We start from the raw sequence: 17,815 nt of genomic DNA, 5'->3' as shown, positions 1-17,815 counted from the left end.
ATATGCCTAGCTCTGAATTTGAGATTGAGATTTCTCAATCGATTGGTACAAGAAGTGAAAATTCAGGACAACTATTTTTGAAAATCATTAATTTATTTATATATACATAAAGTTATCAGAACAATAGCAAATCGAATAACTGCTTCTTACAAAATCCCAGGATACTTCTTAATATAAGCTTACAAACACAATTTCAGAGCGAAATTGATTATAAGATATTAATTCATAAGACCATAAATCACATGCAAGGTAACCACAAGAGCATATATTTTGCTTTTTCAATCACTTTATTATAATCAACAATCTATTTTGAAGCCAAAGGAATGATATGGAAGTGATCTGACCTGTCTAAAAACTCCAATATGCAAACATAACATAGCATACATTTTACTTTACTACAAACTCTAAATCATAAAGCACAATCTTTTCTTTAGTTATACTATAACTAGCTAATTTGAATTTTTACCTTGGGCATGTGATATTCACCACCACCTGTAGATGGCACTATTGCCTTTTATATTATTATAATGATATCTCCCAGCAGATGGCACTATTGCTTTTAATATCATGATCTGAAAATATTCGAAAATAACTAAATAACCTTTTACCTACCGTATATTCTGGCATCTAAGACGTCTGGACATATAAGACGACCCCCCAACTTTTCCAGTTAAAATATAGAGTTTGGGATATACTCGCCGCATAAGACTACCCCTCCTCCAACGCACACCAAATATACAGTACAGCACCAAGAATGAACAGATACTGGTGCTGTACTGTATGTAGTACCCAGTATATAGGCGATTGACTGGTTGGATTGGTCAACTCTCCCTCTCCCTAAGTGGATTGGTCAGCTCTCCTTGTCTACCTGTTTATCAGAGATGTATTGAATAATAGATTGAGCTGTGCCCATAAAACACGCCTCTTTCCCCATCTGGCCCACCCTTGTATCCTATTTGCCTCCTTCTCTGCCTCTCAAATCTCATGTGCACCTGTTTGAGAAGTTTAACCCCCTGCTACTTTTCCACTTCCATTATCCAGGCTAAGTGTGAAATTCTTCAAGTGTGACTCAGGGTTTGCTTGTGGTTAATTAAGTCTAATGAGGTGATTTCTTATCTGCCTTCCATCATCTGTTGGTCCTCTGTCCGCAAGTCCTTTCACGGTCGGAGGAGGTGCCTATTTTAACCCTTAAATGTAAAAAGATGAGGTAAAATAAACATTTTTTTCTAATAAACCACATTTTTAGAATGCATTTTTAATTTGCTATAGAGCTACCCTAGGAGTTAAAAATGATGCTCGGTTCACTGCCATTATTTTACTAATGTATAGGTGTCCTAAGGCTATACTCTACAAGTTTGTTTTTTTTTTAAAAAAAAAAGCCAATGGACCCTGTCAAACTCCTTCTCCGCATCAATGGATAACAGACACATAGGGATTTTGGCTGATTGTGTGTATTCAAAAGGAGTAATGGTTTTGATAATATTATACCTCCCCTCTTTTGTGAACAAAACCTCAATCAGTTCCTGTAACAGGGACCTTTTTCCAGCCAGAAACTGATTGTGTCCTGTTATTTATATAGTATTTTTTTATATAAATAATTTATTAAGGAAAAGAGGAACATTCCAATCTTATAATCCCAACAACAATAAACATTTCTCTAATCCTTCAAATGATACAAAACAAAACTATACAAAACAAAAACTACCCAATCCTCTCCTCCTCCCCCATCCACAGACATCTTAATCATATCAGTATCTCTTTGTAACAGAAATTCCACAAGTTCCATAAACTCCATAATATACCCTCATCCCATAAATTCCATTCCCTCCTATAATTCCCTCTTACATTTTCCAGAGAGCGCCTCCTCCTACATCTCCATAATCTCCCCATATTCCCTTGTATCCTGAAACTCACTCCATTTTCCCCACTTAACATTAAAACCCTCTAGCTTATCCTGCTGTAATGCAATTTGATTCTCCAACCCCTTCACCATGTTAACTCTATCAACCCATTCCCTAAGGGACGGAGAACTCTGGCATTATATAATATTTCTAATCTTTAGTAGAGATGGTCAATGCAATGTAAATAATTCTGACTTGTATGCTCATTGCATTTAGTTTGGAAATGGCACAGTCATTTGCACTTTCTGGCGATTTTGACTGTCCCAATTCCGAGCCGTGTACAATTTGTATTACATTTAGACACAAGTTTGATTTACTTGCTTCTAATTGAGCATCTTTAATCTTCAACTCTTGTCAGGATAAAAGGACCCAAATAAAGCTTTATTCTGTACTTTTTGTTAATAATTAATATGTGGCTTAATAGAACATCTAGGGTCCATTTATAAAGACATTAAAATTTAAGCTGTCAGTAAGTTAAAACTCTTTAAACACATTTTAAAATTGCAAGGTAACCTATTTCAAAATATGTTATTCAAATGTATGAGGATGTACGAGAGTTTGCACTTATTCCACCAAACACTGAAATATCAGTTCTGTGTGGGGTGACAAACCATATCACAGTGTTTCTCATCATTATTACAGATTATAGAGACCTAATTTTCCCAAACTTGGACAAAGTGGGGTCAGGTTTTGTTCTTGAAAGCGAATGTTATATGCTGAAGCTCTGAGACAATTAGGTGACACTTCTGCGTATCTGAGTCTCAAGACTGACCCTATTGAACTCTTTCAGGCAGAACTCTTTAAACTTCTGTCCTTTGGTAAGAGCCTGGGGGCTGTGGACCAGAGATTTGTGGATCACCTTTTGCCAAAAATCCATAAACCATGCATTTCTCCAGAGGGCAGCCCTTTTGTGGCTGGTATTGATTCCCTGGTGTGAGATGGGGTAACCAAGTTGATAAGACCTGTGTAACGTTTTCTGTTCAGTTTGTTTTGTGCAGTCAAGAACTGGAAGTATTGACAATCTGTAATTACTCTCTATAGGAAAACGCTTCACGCCATTATAAAGATGTCAATTCCATTTTCAAACATCAATTACCGCATCCCGCCAGGTTTTGCCAATCTGCTGGAGGGGTTAACCAGAGAGGTGCTGAGGGAGCAGCCCAAGGATATTCCACTCTTTGCTGCCCACTACTTTGAAGCACTTTTGAAAAATAGAAAGGGTGAGTTGTGTATGAGTATAGATGTCATCTGTGCAACTAGTCTGTGTCACTCTGACTGGACTGATTGCTAGAGTGTAAATTCACTATTGTTAAAAAAAAAAAAAAAAAAAAAAAAGGATGTAACATACAGTATTTCATTGCATTACAAACGTTGTTTGTATAATTTACAACCCAATTAAACCATGGCAAAGTCGGTATCCTGTTTTTGGTAAAAACTGATGCAATGGGACCTTACAACATTTACAAATTTGCTGGAGCATGGAATGGGCTTCCAGACCCACTCAGGACTGCTCTAGAGAAAACCACTTCTGACTTGGCTAAATTCCCATTGACTACCATTAACCACTTGAGGACCACAGTGGTAAACCCCCCTAAAGACCAGGCACATTTTTGCTGAAATGGCCACTGCAGCTTTAAGGCACAGCTGCAAGGCCGCACAACACCGTACACGAGTGATTCCCCCCACTTTTTCCCCCACCAACAGAGCTCTCTGTTGGAGGGGTCTGATCGCCCCCCAGTTGTTTATTTTTTTAATAAGTATTTATGTTCGCATTTTATTTAAAAAAAAAAACCTTTCCTCTGCCTCCCCCAGCCAGCCTCCCTCCCTCCCTCCCCCAGCCAGCCTATCACAGTGATCGGCTGTGATAGGCTTCAGCCTATCACTGCCAATCACTCTCTTGTCCCCCAGGGGGACAGCCGTGTCACACGGCTGTCCCCAGTGCAGCGCTGCTGCTGATCGCAGCACTGCACGGTGTAAACAGACGGCGATCACGCCGTCTAACAGTCTCCCGAGCGGCAATAGCCGCTCGAAGACTGAAGAGGGGGCGGAGCTCCGCCCCCCGAGCATGAGATGCGCGCGCAGCGTGCGCATGGTCTCATGCAAATTAGAGCCCCAGGACTTGACGCCAATTGGCGTTAGGCGGTCCTAGGGCTGCCGCCGCGTTTACGCCCATTGGCGTAACACGGTCGTTAGGTAGTTAAGTGAGCACAGGGCTGGACTGAGGGAGATTTGAGAAAGGTGCTAGTCTCAGGGCAGACTGCTGAAGCAAAGGAAAGGATGGGGGGGGGGGGCATTATTCACCTCATGTGTCAGTAAAGTTCACTGCACTCATTGCACTCTCTGCCCCCCAACAACCCTGTATTTGCTCCCCCAATGCATTACCAGCTGAGGGAGGATAACAGCAGCTGTTCTGACATCTGCGTTGCCGAACAAAACACATCTTATGGGCTCCTGCAACTTAGCTGTGTAGTTGTTCTTTCTGGTCCTCAATGCCAGTGGAGCAGAGTGAAAGCATAGCATGTTAATGGCCATAGTATGTGGAGTTATGTGCTTGTTTTGGCCCTGAATATGCACATATGCATGTGCAGACCCAGGGCAGTCTCTAGGCTAAATTTCACCCAGGGCGAGGGTGTAAAAATCGCCCCCCCCCCCCACCGTGGAGCCAGGTATAGGTGCCCACAGTATAGGTTAGCTACGTAGGTGCCACCAGTATGTGTTAATTAGCTAGGTGCCTGCAGTATAGGTTAGATAGGTAGATGCCCCCAGTATAGGCCAGATAGGTAGGTGTCTGCTGCATAGGTTAGGTAGGTAAGTGACTGCAGTATAGGTTAGATAGGTAGGTGACTGCAGTATAAGTTAGATAGGTAGGTGACTGCAGTATAGTTTAGGTAGGTAAGTGACTGCAGTATAGGTTAGGTAGGTAGGTGACTGCAGTATAGGTTAGGTAGGTAAGTGACTGCTGTATAGGTTAGATAGGTAGGTGCCAGTATAGTTTAGATAGGTAGGTGACTGCAGTATAGGTTAGGTAGGTAAGTGACTGCTGTACAGGTTAGATAGGTAGGTGACTGCAGTACAGCTTAGATAGGTAGGTGCCAATATAGGTTAGGTAGGTGACTGCAGTATAGATTAGGTAGGTAAGTGACTGCGGTATAGGTAAGGTAGGTAAGTAATTTCAGTATAGCTTAGATAGGTAGCTGACTGCAGTATAGGTTAGGTAGGTAAGTGATTGCAGTATAGCTTAGATAAGTAGGTGCCTTCTGTATAGGTTAGGTAGGTAAGTGACTGCAGTATAGGTTAGGTAGGTAAGTGACTGCTGTATAGGTTAGGTAGGTAAGTAACTGCTGTATAGGTTAGGTAGGTTAGTGACTGCAGTATAGGTTAGGTAAGTAGGTGCTGCAGTATATATTAGGTAGGTAGGTGCTGCAGTGTAGATTAGGTAGGTAGGTGCTGCAGTATAGATTAGGTAGGTACCGTAGGTAGGTGCTGCAGTATAGATTAGGTAGGTAGGTAGGTGCTGCAGTATAGATTAAGTAGGTAGGTAGGTGCTGCAGTATAGATTATGTAGGTAGGTGCTGCAGTATAGATTAGGTAGGTAGGTAGGTGCTGCAGTATAGATTAGGTAGGTAGGTGCTGAAGCGTGGTGGGAGCGGGCATAATAGTAATAACTCACCTTTTTCTTCAGCAGAATAGCCGATCCCACGCTGCTTCAATGTACTTCCTTTCCCGGCATCTGTCTCAGTAACAGCGCTCCCTGTGTTGACATGCGGAATATCATCACAGGGGGCGCTGTTACTGAGACAGATGCCGGGAAAGGAAGTACATTGAAGCAGCGTGGGATCGGCCATTCGGCTGAATAAAGGTGAGTTGTTATTATTATACCCGTTCCCACTACCTCTGCGCTCACCTCCTGCCGCAACAATCCAGCGCCCCGGGCGAATGCACGTATCGCACGCCCATAGAAATGGGGCTGTGCAGACCTAATGATAACCAAACACAGACTCTCAGAAGTCAAGCTGCAAAGGCAGTCTCTGGAGCAGTCCTGAGTTGTGGACCAGCTTAACCCTGGAAATCATTTTTTTTCAAACTCCCGCTTTTAAACCAGTTGTGCAGCAGGTAAAGAGGCCAGCTGGGATCTTTGTATAAATATTTCTTGGGAGTACTTTTCAAAGTAATAAAGATAATGCTGAGAATCCCCTGTGAGAAGATGGACTAGTCCTGAAACCTGACAGATTTCTATTATGAACTGGAAGTGACAGCAACATAGAAAAACTTAATTTATAGTGTATTTTACTCTGGAGAAAGGTACTTACCAAATGAAAATGTAAACATGTTTTTTCACACTTTTTTTTCAATAATGGCCCTTTTAATTGCTTATCTCATTTTCCAGCTGTGCAATAAAAAATGACAAATGAATCTAAATTCTGTGGTGGAACACAATTTATCTTGCAGACATTGCTAAGCGTATCATGCTAATCTCTCAAGGTATTTCATGTCATGGGATGAATGCTCTTTTTTTCTAGAAACAGGCTTCGATCCAGCAGAATGGGGAGCAAAGCTAGAGGACAGGTTTCACAACAATCACTCCTTCCAGGTAAGTTGTCATCATACACTGAAGCTCTAATTAAGGGTTAAGTTAAACTGTAACTCCACTTAGAGATATGGGACATTACAGCCATGAGTGTGGCTGCAATTAATTAAATAGCCTATTATATCTAAGCCTTTTGCTGGAAGAGCATTTTATAGCAGATAGAGAGTATCTATGATGCCTGAAATGTCCGTAGCATTGTGTAAATGTAGATATTACAGCCGGCTGGTTATAAGGACATTGCTCTAATGTTTAGTGAGGTAGTCTGCATGATTAATATGTGTTAAATTACTCTGAACTCCAAACAGATACTTCAAAAGTTTATTGCAAATATTTCATCAAAATTGCGCCATTTCTCATAGTTAATATGTTGTGCCTAAGTTAAAATGGAGGTGAACTTTTCTGGTTTCTTGCTGATGGAGGCAGGGCTGAGGGACGGAAGTAGGTAGCTGGCCCCGTCACTGGGTCAGCGTTTTAGCTGGCCTATACCCCGGCTGGCGCCTGCTCTGTCCTCCCGCCCCCCCTTTTTATGTGACTGCTTGTGGGGGGAGAGGCAGGAGGATTTGGGGGGGGGGGGGGGAAACAGATCCCCATTTCCATGCCCTGCCACAGGTGAGGTGGATGTGGACAGCTAGGGCGGCAGGCCCCGTCACTGGGTTGCATTATGTAGCCTATACCCCAGCCTGCACCCGACCTGTCCTCCTCTGTGGCAGCAGCATTCTACTCTTTGCTTGTTGGGCTACTTAGTATATATATAGGTTTTAAATAGCTGTAGACTCCTGTTTACATACCTAGCAATATATCCTGGTAAAACCACAGCCTAGTGTACTAATGCTATGTATAACAGCATTGGTTCAATCCTCTCCCCTACATTGATCCTAATTTATATGTTCATTTTAAAGATCTATAGCTGATACTGCGGGTTGTCGTTCTCCGGGGGAATACAGCACACAGCACTTTCGCCTAGCCAGTGGCGTAGCTATGGAGCTATAGGCCCTCATGCGAGTTTTACATTGGGGCCCCCCATTTATTCTATACGTAACACTTGAGACGGCGCAACAAAACCTGCCAAGGTCATCTACAGTATTAGAGGTGCAAGAAGGGGATGGGGAACAGTTTGTGAATGATTATTACCATTCAAAGCATCTATAAAAGTCATTACCACCACCACAGGACCAATAAACAGATTATACTTTGGTTTAGGAAGGGCCCCTCTGGCCCAAGGGCCCTGATGCAATCTTAACCTCTGCAACCCCTATTGCTATGCCCCTGCGCCTAGCCCATAGATATACAGGACTCACTTTCACCTGTTTTAGGGGGGGGGGGGGGGGAGGACACACAACAACATCTCGTGGCAGAATATACAATAACACCAATGTCCACAAGAGGTCAGCAGCGCTACATGCTTCCTCCTCTATATGGCACTTTACCTTCCAGCAATACTAAAATGCAAATGTATTTGAACTGAAATCTCATCCTGGCTCACTCCCTTTTGTCTACCATTTAGGTTCTCCTTATACTGTGATATTGAGCCCTGGTAAAAACTCTTTGGAGTATTATGCCTCTAACATCTGCCTTAATAGCCTGCCCTTAAATGCCATAGGGGGATGCTCGGAGTTAATACATCCATACTACCATCTAATTTCTGGTGTGGTAAATCTCCTGCTACTACCTTGTCATTTGGGTGCCGCGGGGTGTGCTTTGTGTTTTTGAAATATAGTTGCTAGGTGTGAATATCCCTTCCTTGTATGATGCCTCAGGAGATGATATCTATGTATTACTATATCCATATATGATTCGCCAAAGTATGGTAAGGGCAAACGCACTACGGAGAGCAATCATTTACAAGTGCACGTTAACTGTTTACAACGGGTTAATTTTCTGTACCCCCGTTTTTTACCGGGTGAAGTCGGGCGTGGTTCTCCTGGCCGCCGCACGCCCTCAAACTCTCTTCTACTTAGTCTGTACTTTATAGTTTATACAAAGACCTTCTTCCTATCTGTTGTGTCTTCTGTCCATTTCAACTCTTTCACCTCACTTTGTGCCTTTCTTCTTCTTCCTTCTGTTGTCTGGGGTTGTTGGTTTAGACAGAGTGGCCTAGTGTCTGGCGCATATAGCTGGATACTACGCTGCACTGGTCTTTAGCTGTTGGGACTAAAGCTGTGGTATTTGTTAGTTTGAATATACTACGGCAGGGTTTTTTCTTTCATGAATGTTTATTATTATTATTATGATTTATTGTATTTATAAAGCGCCAACATATTACACAATGCTGGACATTAATTTAGGTTACAGACAATATTTAGGGGTGACATACAGCAATATGACAATACAGGAATACAGTGGCGGCTCCAGGAATTTTTTTTAGGGGGTGCTATGCAGGTGCTGGACCAATTTTCGGTGGAGCTGACGGCAAAAAATGGGTGCGGCTGGCCAAAAAATGGGCGTGGTCATGACCAGATGAGGGCGGGGCTAACTGTAATTTAAAGTGAACCCAGGGTGAGAGTGATATGGTGGCTGCCATATTTATTTACTTTTAAACAATTCTAGTTGCCTGGCAGCCCTGCTGATCTATTTAGCTGTAGTAGTGAACTGAATTACACCAGAAACAAGCATGCAGCTAATCTTGTCAGTTCTGACAATATTGTCAGAAACCCCTGACCTGCTGCATGCTTGTTCAGGGTCTATGGTTGAAAGAATTAGAGGCAGAGGACCAACACGGCAGCCAGGCAGCTGGTATTACTTAAAAGGAGATAAATATGGCAGCCTCAATATTATTCTCACCTCGGGTTCCCTTTAAAAGTGCAACGCAAAGACAGAGGGCCCAAGTTTTGGTGACCCTTTCCCCAGAAAATTCACATAATTGTGCAGGTTTTCTCAAGAAAATACACGTAATGTGAGCAGATTTTAACAAAAAACACGTCCAATGACCCTAATATGCACAATCGGTAGCAGATATGGCCCCAATATGCACAATCGGTAGCAGATATGGCCCCAATATGCACAATCGGTAGCAGATATGGCCCCAATATGCACAATCGGTAGCAGATATGGCCCCAATATGCACAATCGGTAGCAGATATGGCCCCAATATGCACAATCGGTAGCAGATATGGCCCCAATATGCACAATCGGTAGCAGATATGGCCCCAATATGCACAATCAGTAGCAGATATGGCCCCAACATGCACAATCGGTAGCAGATATGACCCCAACATGCACAATCGGTAGCAGATATGGCCCCAACATGCACAATCGGTAGCAGATATGGCCCCAACATGCACAATCGGTAGCAGATATGGCCCCAACATGCACAATCGGTAGCAGATATGACCCCAACATGCACAATCGGTAGCAGATATGACCCCAACATGCACAATCCGTAGCAGAAATGGCCCCAATATGCACAATCGGTAGCAGAAATGGCCCCAATATGCACAATCGGTAGCAGAAATGGCCCCAATATGCACAATCGGTAGCAGAAATGGCCCCAATATGCACAATCGGTAGCAGATATGACCCCAATATGCACAATCGGTAGCAGAAATGACCCCAATATGCACAATCGGTAGCAGAAATGGCCCCAATATGCACAATCCGTAGCAGATATGACCCAAATATGCACAATCGGTAGCAGATATGGCCCCAATATGCACAATCGGTAGCAGATATGACCCCAATATGCACAATCCGTAGCAGATATGACCCCAATATGCACAATCCGTAGCAGATATGACCCCAATATGCACAATCAGTAGCAAAAATGACCCCAATATGCACAATCGGTAGCAGAAATGACCCCAATATGCACAATCGGTAGCAGAAATGACCCCAATATGCACAATCGGTAGCAGAAATGACCCCAATATGCACAATCCGTAGCAGATATGACCCCAATATGCACACTCCGTAGCAGATATGACCCCAATATGCACAATCCGTAGCAGATATCCACAATCAGCACCACCTGAAAAAGAAAAGAAAAACCCATTTACTCACCTACAGCCAGAAGACCTTCTTTCCCGACCTCCTGTCCCGACCTCCTTGTGGCGCGCAGCGCCCGCGCGCCCACGATCCTCTTCCTTCCCGACGTCACGGCGAGACTTCCTGCCTGCATGCAGAGAGCAGGGCTACGGGAAAATGGCCGCCCGAAGCCATGCACTGCAGACTCGAAGTCTGCAGAGCAGGGCTCCGGGCGGCCATCTTACCGTAGCCCTGCCTGCTGCTCCGTGCTGCCGCTGTGTGAACTGACTTGGCGTCTTTTAGACGCCTGAAGTCAGTTCACTCCAGGGGGTGCTTTGGGGGTGCTTGGACAATTCTAGGGGGTGCTCGAGCACCCCCAAGCACCCCTCTGGCGCCGCCCCTGCAGGAATACAAGAAAACCAGATCACACCGCACAGTATGAGTACAAGGTAATGCTTAGTCAGTCACTGGATGGGAGCATGGAGATTAGGCAAGTTAGGTTCACTCAAATGCATAGCATGGGTTTACATAGCATGGAGGTGCATGATCAGGTAGGACACAAAAGGAGGAGGACCCTGCCCAAAGGCTTACAATCTAGATGGAGAGGTAGGGACACGAGAGGTAGGGGACCAGAGTTCAGCTGTGGGTTTAGAGCAATTGTGAGGGGTGGTAGGCCAGAGTGAAAAGGTGAGTTTTGAGGGCCTTCTTGAAGGTGTTGAAGGAGGGGGCTGCCCTAATGGGTGGAGGTAGGGAGTTCCATAGTGTTGGAGCAGCTCTTGAGAAGTCCTGGAGGCGTGCATGGGACTGGGTGATGCGGGGGACGGTCAGGCGAAGTTCATTGGAGGAGTGGAGTCAGCGGCTTGGTGTGTATCTCTGAGTATAATTCTGGCTGCCGCATTCATGATGGACTCAATGGACTGCAGTGGGGCCTTTTCGGGTCATAAGGAGACCAGACAGAAGGGCATTGCAGTAGTCGAGGCGGAAAATTATGAGGGCATGGATGAGGAGTTTGGTGGTGGCAGAGGTCAGGAAAGGGCGAATCTTACAGATGTTACGAAGGTGGAATGTTTATTATATTTACGTTTGGTCTGGTTTTACTGTTTTCGAACATGCTCCCTCAAAAGGACAGTGGACATTCTCCAGCCCCATTGGTCCTCCCAAATCCTACCTATCTGTGCACGCATAGGGCAATTATACCCAAACAACTATATGATAGTAACCTCAGTACTCTTATTAAATGGAAACTCCCTTAAAAATCTTATCTTGGAACGTTAGAGGGTTGAGATCGCCATTCAAAAGATCACTTATGTTCCAGTATATAATGAAATACAAACCCCATATTTTAATATTACAGGAAACACATTTAGAAGGAACTTCTACTAAAGCATTGAATAGACAGTGGGTCAGCAGAGCATTCCACTCTTCCTACTCCACCTTCTCCAGAGGGGTCTCCATCCTCATAAACAAATCCCTAACATACAAAATTCTTAACACATCTGTTGATTCAGATGGCAGATGTATAATTATACATATGGTAATTCTGGGTTCTCCTTTATGTATAGTGGGTTTATATGCACCTTCTCCATTACAAAAATCCCTACTAGATACCATTACCAATGCCCTGCAAAAATTCCTGCCGGCGAAATTACTAATTATTGGGGACTTCAATGACATCCTTCTTTCTGGTAAAGACTCAACTAACCCAATTAGACAGGCTAATATGGACTTGTCTGGCTGGGCCGATGCTCTCTCGCTGACTGAGGTGTTGAGGTGGAAAAACTTGCAGGCAACTGTAGGGGGGCTGGAGGAGAGGCTGTCCCTGTACGCAGACAACTTGGTAATATACTTGTCAAATCCAAATGACTCTATCAAAGGCGCATTGGAGATTTTTTCCACATTTGTTCCTTTTTCTGGCCTTGAGGTTAACTGGTCAAAGTCCACGCTTATGCTTCTGAATTCCACTTCCATGCCTCAGTCCCCAATGAGAGTAATAGATAAAACTATATACCTGGGTATCTGGATAACTAAGCATACTAATACCTTTATGGATGATAATCTAGTGCCCCTGATACAATATACTAAACAAAAGCTCCTTGATTGGCAGTGTCTTCCTCTGACCCTGGTCGGGAGAATCAACCTGATCAAAATGAAATTGCTTCCTAAATACTTGTATCTGTTTAGAAATTGTCCTATCTGGGTACCACAAAAATTATTCAATCAATTAAAATCTATTCTCCTGGGTTTTATTTGGCATAGTAAAATTCCAAAAATTAGCTTGAAAAAGCTTCAAAGACCATGGTTGGAGGGGGGGGGGGGGGGGGGGGGCTGGCTTTCCCGGATCTGTTTAAATTCTTTCTTGCATGCCAAATGGTCACTGCCAATTGGTGGCTTACACAAGATGCTTCTAACGCTTCTATAGTCTTGGATGCTGCAACTTTAGGCTCATTTGAAGCCCTTAAAGAGGAACTCCAGTGAAAATAATGTAGTAAAAAAAGTGCTTCATTTTTTACCATAATTATGTATAAATCATTTAGTCAGTGTTTGCTCATTGTAAAATCTTTCCTCTCTCCGATTTACATTCTGACATTTATTACATGGTGACATTTTTACTGTGGGCAGGTTATGTAGCTGCTCCTAGCTGTTTTGGCTGTTAGAGACAGCTGTAAACAGCTATTTCCTGTCTGTGAACATTGTTACATTGTGGCAGTTTGCCCAGAGTACCGCGGTCCCAGAGCTTCTTGTGGGAGGGGTTTCAGCACAAAATCAGTCATACAGCACCCCCTGATGGTCTGTTTGTGAAAAGCATTATATTTCTCATGTAAAAGGGGGTATCAGTTACTGATTGGGATAAAGTTCAATTCTAGGTTGGAGTTTCTCTTTTAACAGATATTATATAGAGGTGCCACAGCTCCCTACACACTTACCAATAGCATGAAAGTGGTAATTAGGGCCTGGGCATTGATTCACAGCTGGAGCAGGCCCCCCCAGAATAAACTATCTCCAAATGTTCCCCTATGGAATAACCCGAAATTACCTCACTTTTTCTCTATTCCAGACCCAATAACATGGATTTCTAGAGGGGTGACTCACATTGAGCACATTATTCAGGACGGATCTCTATTACAATTCAATCCACTTAAAGAAAAATTTTCCCTTCCAAATTCTTATTTCTTCTGATATATTCAACTTAGACACGCCTACGACTCCCAATTTGCCAAGGTACCAGTTCGTCTTAATACTACTGAGCTGGAGGACATATTACTAGATGAGAATCTTAAAAAGGCCTTATCTGTAATATATCAAAATATTATTTTATTAACTGAACCACATGTGACCTCGTTCAAGCAGCCTTGGCTTACTATTCTCCCTAATCTTGATGATGAGGGGTGGGAAGATGCTTGGATTAAACCCTTCGGGTAACTCATAGCATCCAGAAATAAGTTAATACAATTCAAAATCCTGCATAGGGCAATTCGTTAATCTTTCGTTTAAATAGTGAAACGTATAATAACGTTTAAAAAAAAAATTACTAAGTAACCCTCCCTGTACCTACCCCTAACCCCTAGACCCCCCTGTTGATGCCTAAACCTAAGACCCCCCCTGTTGGTGCCTAAGTAACCCTCCCTGTACCTACCCCTAACCCCTAGACCCCCCTGTTAGTGCCTAAACCTAAGACCCCCCTGTTGGTGCCTAAACCTAAGACCCCCCTGTTGGTGCCTAAACCTAAGACCCCCTGTTGGTGCCTAAACCTAAGACCCCCCTGTTGGTGCCTAAACCTAAGACCCCCTGTTGGTGCCTAAACCTAAGACCCCCTGTTGGTGCCTAAACCTAAGCCCCCCCTGTTGGTGCCTAAACCTAAGACCCCCTGTTGGTGCCTAAACCTAAGACCCCCCTGTTGGTGCCTAAACCTAAGACCCCCCTGTTTGTGCCTAAACGTAAGACCCCCCTGTTGGTGCCTAAACCTAAGACCCCCCTGTTGGTTTTTTCATTTAAAAATAATGTAAAAAAAAAAAAATTGTACTGTTTTTCGTTTAAAAATAATGTTTGAAAAAAAATATTGTACTGTTTTTCGTTTAAAAATAATATTTAAAAATGTATAAAGCATTAAATAATGTGTAATCATGAGAAGCAGTAATAAAACATTAAGTCTCCGGGCGCCGCTTTTAAAACGTTATTTTTCTCTGGCGCCCTTTTTTCCAATCGGGCGCCCATTAAACGATATTTATTATGGGAGTGAATGGCGGCGCCCGATTTGTCCACTAGCCTCCTGCGCCCTTTTTTACTGTGATTTCTGCACCCTGACCCTGCATGTATTTAAAGAGAATCCGAGGCAGCATTTTCAAATCTTAATAGGACACAGAGGCTTGTCCCCCTCTCCCCCTGCGCTCTGCTGCCCCCCAGCAAAATACCGCCAGGCAAAATACCGCCAAGCAAGCTCCCCCCGCCGCTAGCTTCCTCCCGGAGGGGCAGGCGGCTGCAACACAATGACACAGAAGCATGTCCTTGTGCACAGGACATGCCTCTGTGTCCTATTAAGATTTGAAAATGCCACCTCGGGTTCTCTTTAATGAGTTTTAGAGCCTATTTAATGCCCTGTCATCTGTGACAAAGCTTAGCACACATTGTAATTTAATCTCTCCCCTGTGTCAGCTGACTGCCACCTCAGATAAGCTCATTTTGAAAGCACACCAACTGACTGAGCACACGTTGTAATTTGATCTCTCTGCATGTCACCTGTGACCTGACTGCCACCACGGCAGATAAGTTCATTTTTAAAGAGAACCTGTTGCACTGCAGATAGCTGAGGATTTCCAGCCACAGATCATGCAAGCTCAGGCAGCAGAGATGTAGGCAGCTGTACCTGAGCCTGTACTAGCCGAGTGAAGCAGGGGAAATATGCAGGATACTGATGTGATGCTTTTTATAAGGGTAATTGTAATGAGAATAATTATGTAATACCGTATACCGCGATACCATCATACCGCAGTATTTTTTTTTGACGGTTATCATACCGTGAATTTTCATACCGTTGCAACTCTACTCACGACCCTCATCTTTTTATACCATAGCAACTCACTTCAACTGACGAACCCTTTCAAAATCATGCAAGGTCTAAAACACTGGCTCTGGCACTGTTTAACCACTTCAGGACCATAGGCTTTCATCCCCCTAGTGACCAGGCTATTTTTTACAATTCAGGCCACCGCAGCTTTAAGGCCTCGCTGCAGGGCCGTACAACTCAGCACACAAGGGATTCCCCCACCCCTTTTCTGCCCACCAGAGCTTTCTGTTGGTGGACTCTGATCGCTCGTACAGGTTTTTGTTTTTTTTAAATGTATTTATATTTTTTTAAATAAATTTGCCTATTTTTTTTAATTTACAATTCTAATAAATAAATATGTACAAATAATAGCTTATGAAGATGACATCAACATAATGGGCAGAACAATGGCAATGGTAAGAGGAACCTATATCGATCTAAACAATCAGGCCAAGGAGGTAGACCAGATAATAAACACCTATAAGACAAATTTTGTAAGACAGTCAAGAATGAGAGGACCACCAAAGAACATAACAATAGGTGACGATAATCTAGAATCTGAAAGTCATTTTAAATATCTGGGAGTCAACCTAGATAGTGTAACGATCGGTGTAACACAGAGAGGATCTGATTATTGGTGATCTGCAGTATCACCAAAAATACAGACATATACCTGATTATTGATGATCTGCAGTATCACCGATAATCAGATATATTACTAACCTCTGGACACCTGAGAGATATGAGTGTTTGGTGCAACAGTAATATTTTGAGAACAATACCAGGAGGACAGGTACAAGGCAGTAAGGAATACTGCTAGATTAAGTACCTTCCAGCAGCCTGAGACTCTCCCGCAGGGAGGAGTCAGACTGGGAGAGGGAAGGACCAGAGCGTGAGTGACACCAATAGGAGGATGTCACTGACTGATCTGTGAACTATCTCTTAACTGGGGAGATAGCTCTCAAGGTCGGACAAGCCAGGTCGGTAACACACGGACATACAAAGTACAAAGACAGGAGGCTGATTTGGTAATCCTAAGGCAAACAGGGTTTGGCAGCAGAGTATCAGATATAGCGAAGTACCAAATCAGTGAACAGAAGAGTGGTCAGGAAAGCAGAAAGTCATAACAGATAATAAACAATGCCTAGTCTTGGGTGTTAGCTCCGTGATCATCAACACCCTCGAACTAGTCTGAGGTATAAGAGAATGATAACGCAAGTCCCTAATCTTGGGTGTGAGGTCCTTGATCATCAACACCCTGGAACTAGTCTGAAGTATAACAGAATGATAACACAGATTCCTAATCTTGGGTGTGAGGTCCTTGATCATCAACACCCTCGAACTAGTCTGAAGTATAACAGAATGATAACACAGATTCCTAATCTTGGGTGTGAGGTCCTTGATCGTCAACACCCTGGAACTAGTCTGAAGTATAACAGAATGATAACATAGATTCCTAATCTTGGGTGTGAGGTCCTTGATCGTCAACACCCTGGAACTAGTCTGAAGTATAACAGAATGATAACACAGAATCTGACAATAAGGTCTGAGTGCTACCACGTAGTGATCGCAACGGCAGACAACCAGCGAATGACCAGCATCCAGTATATATAGCCCAGCGCTCTCCAGCGCCTCCCCTAAGTGCTGGACCAATAGGAACTGGTACAATCGTCAGCTGACTCCCTTCTGGCTGTCATAAAAGTTCTGCCTCTCAGCGCGCGCGTGCGTCTTTCTAAACCTGTGTGGACTATCAGTCCCAGCCACACCGGACATGTCTTGCGTACCACCCGCCGCGCTGGACGCGGACCCAGCCGCACCGCTATCAAGGCATGCGGCGGTTTCTCCGCGTTCAGCCACACTGGCAGATGTAGGCCTACGCGTGCAAACCGCCGCGTTGGATGCGGGATCAGCCGCCTTGTTCTGAGCGCACACGTTTTCTCACAGTACCCCCCCCCCCCCTGAGGAGTGGACTCCGGACAGCTCCTACCCGGTTTCTCAGGGTGTAGGGCGTGAAACTCCCTCTTCAATTCATCCGCATGCATGCGGCAATCAGGTACCCATGTTCTTTCCTCAATGCCATCCAGTGAACCAAATACTGTACTGAGTTCTGTACAATACGTGAGTCTAAAATCTTTTCCACTTCATACTCAGGTTGATCATCCACCATCACAGGGGGAGGAGGAGTGGAATCTACCTGCACTGCTGGCTTAAGCAGGGATACATGGAATGATCTCACACCCCGCATACTGGCAGAAAGATCAATGGCATAAGAAACATTGTTGATTTTCCTGGTTACAGGGAAAGGACCCACGAATCTGGGTCCTA

General features: G+C 43.9%; 1 protein-coding gene across 2 annotated transcripts in view; it reads left to right on the top strand.

The window, feature by feature from the left end:
- Positions 1-17,815, top strand: part of SPA17 (sperm autoantigenic protein 17) — a 654,098-nt gene that overhangs the window by 34,707 nt on the left and 601,576 nt on the right. For both annotated transcript variants that reach the window (XM_068240291.1, XM_068240289.1), the window contains 2 exons: positions 2,943-3,121; positions 6,422-6,492. In XM_068240291.1, the coding sequence (XP_068096392.1) occupies positions 2,968-3,121; positions 6,422-6,492 (225 nt within the window). In that variant the 5' untranslated portion in view covers positions 2,943-2,967. The remainder of the gene's footprint in view (positions 1-2,942; positions 3,122-6,421; positions 6,493-17,815) is intronic.

The sequence above is a fragment of the Hyperolius riggenbachi genome, chromosome 6, assembly GCF_040937935.1.
Source record: "Hyperolius riggenbachi isolate aHypRig1 chromosome 6, aHypRig1.pri, whole genome shotgun sequence".
Taxonomy (NCBI): domain Eukaryota; kingdom Metazoa; phylum Chordata; class Amphibia; order Anura; family Hyperoliidae; genus Hyperolius; species Hyperolius riggenbachi.
The sequence above is the reverse complement of the archived record's forward strand: the minus strand, read 5'-3'. Positions and strand labels throughout refer to the sequence as shown.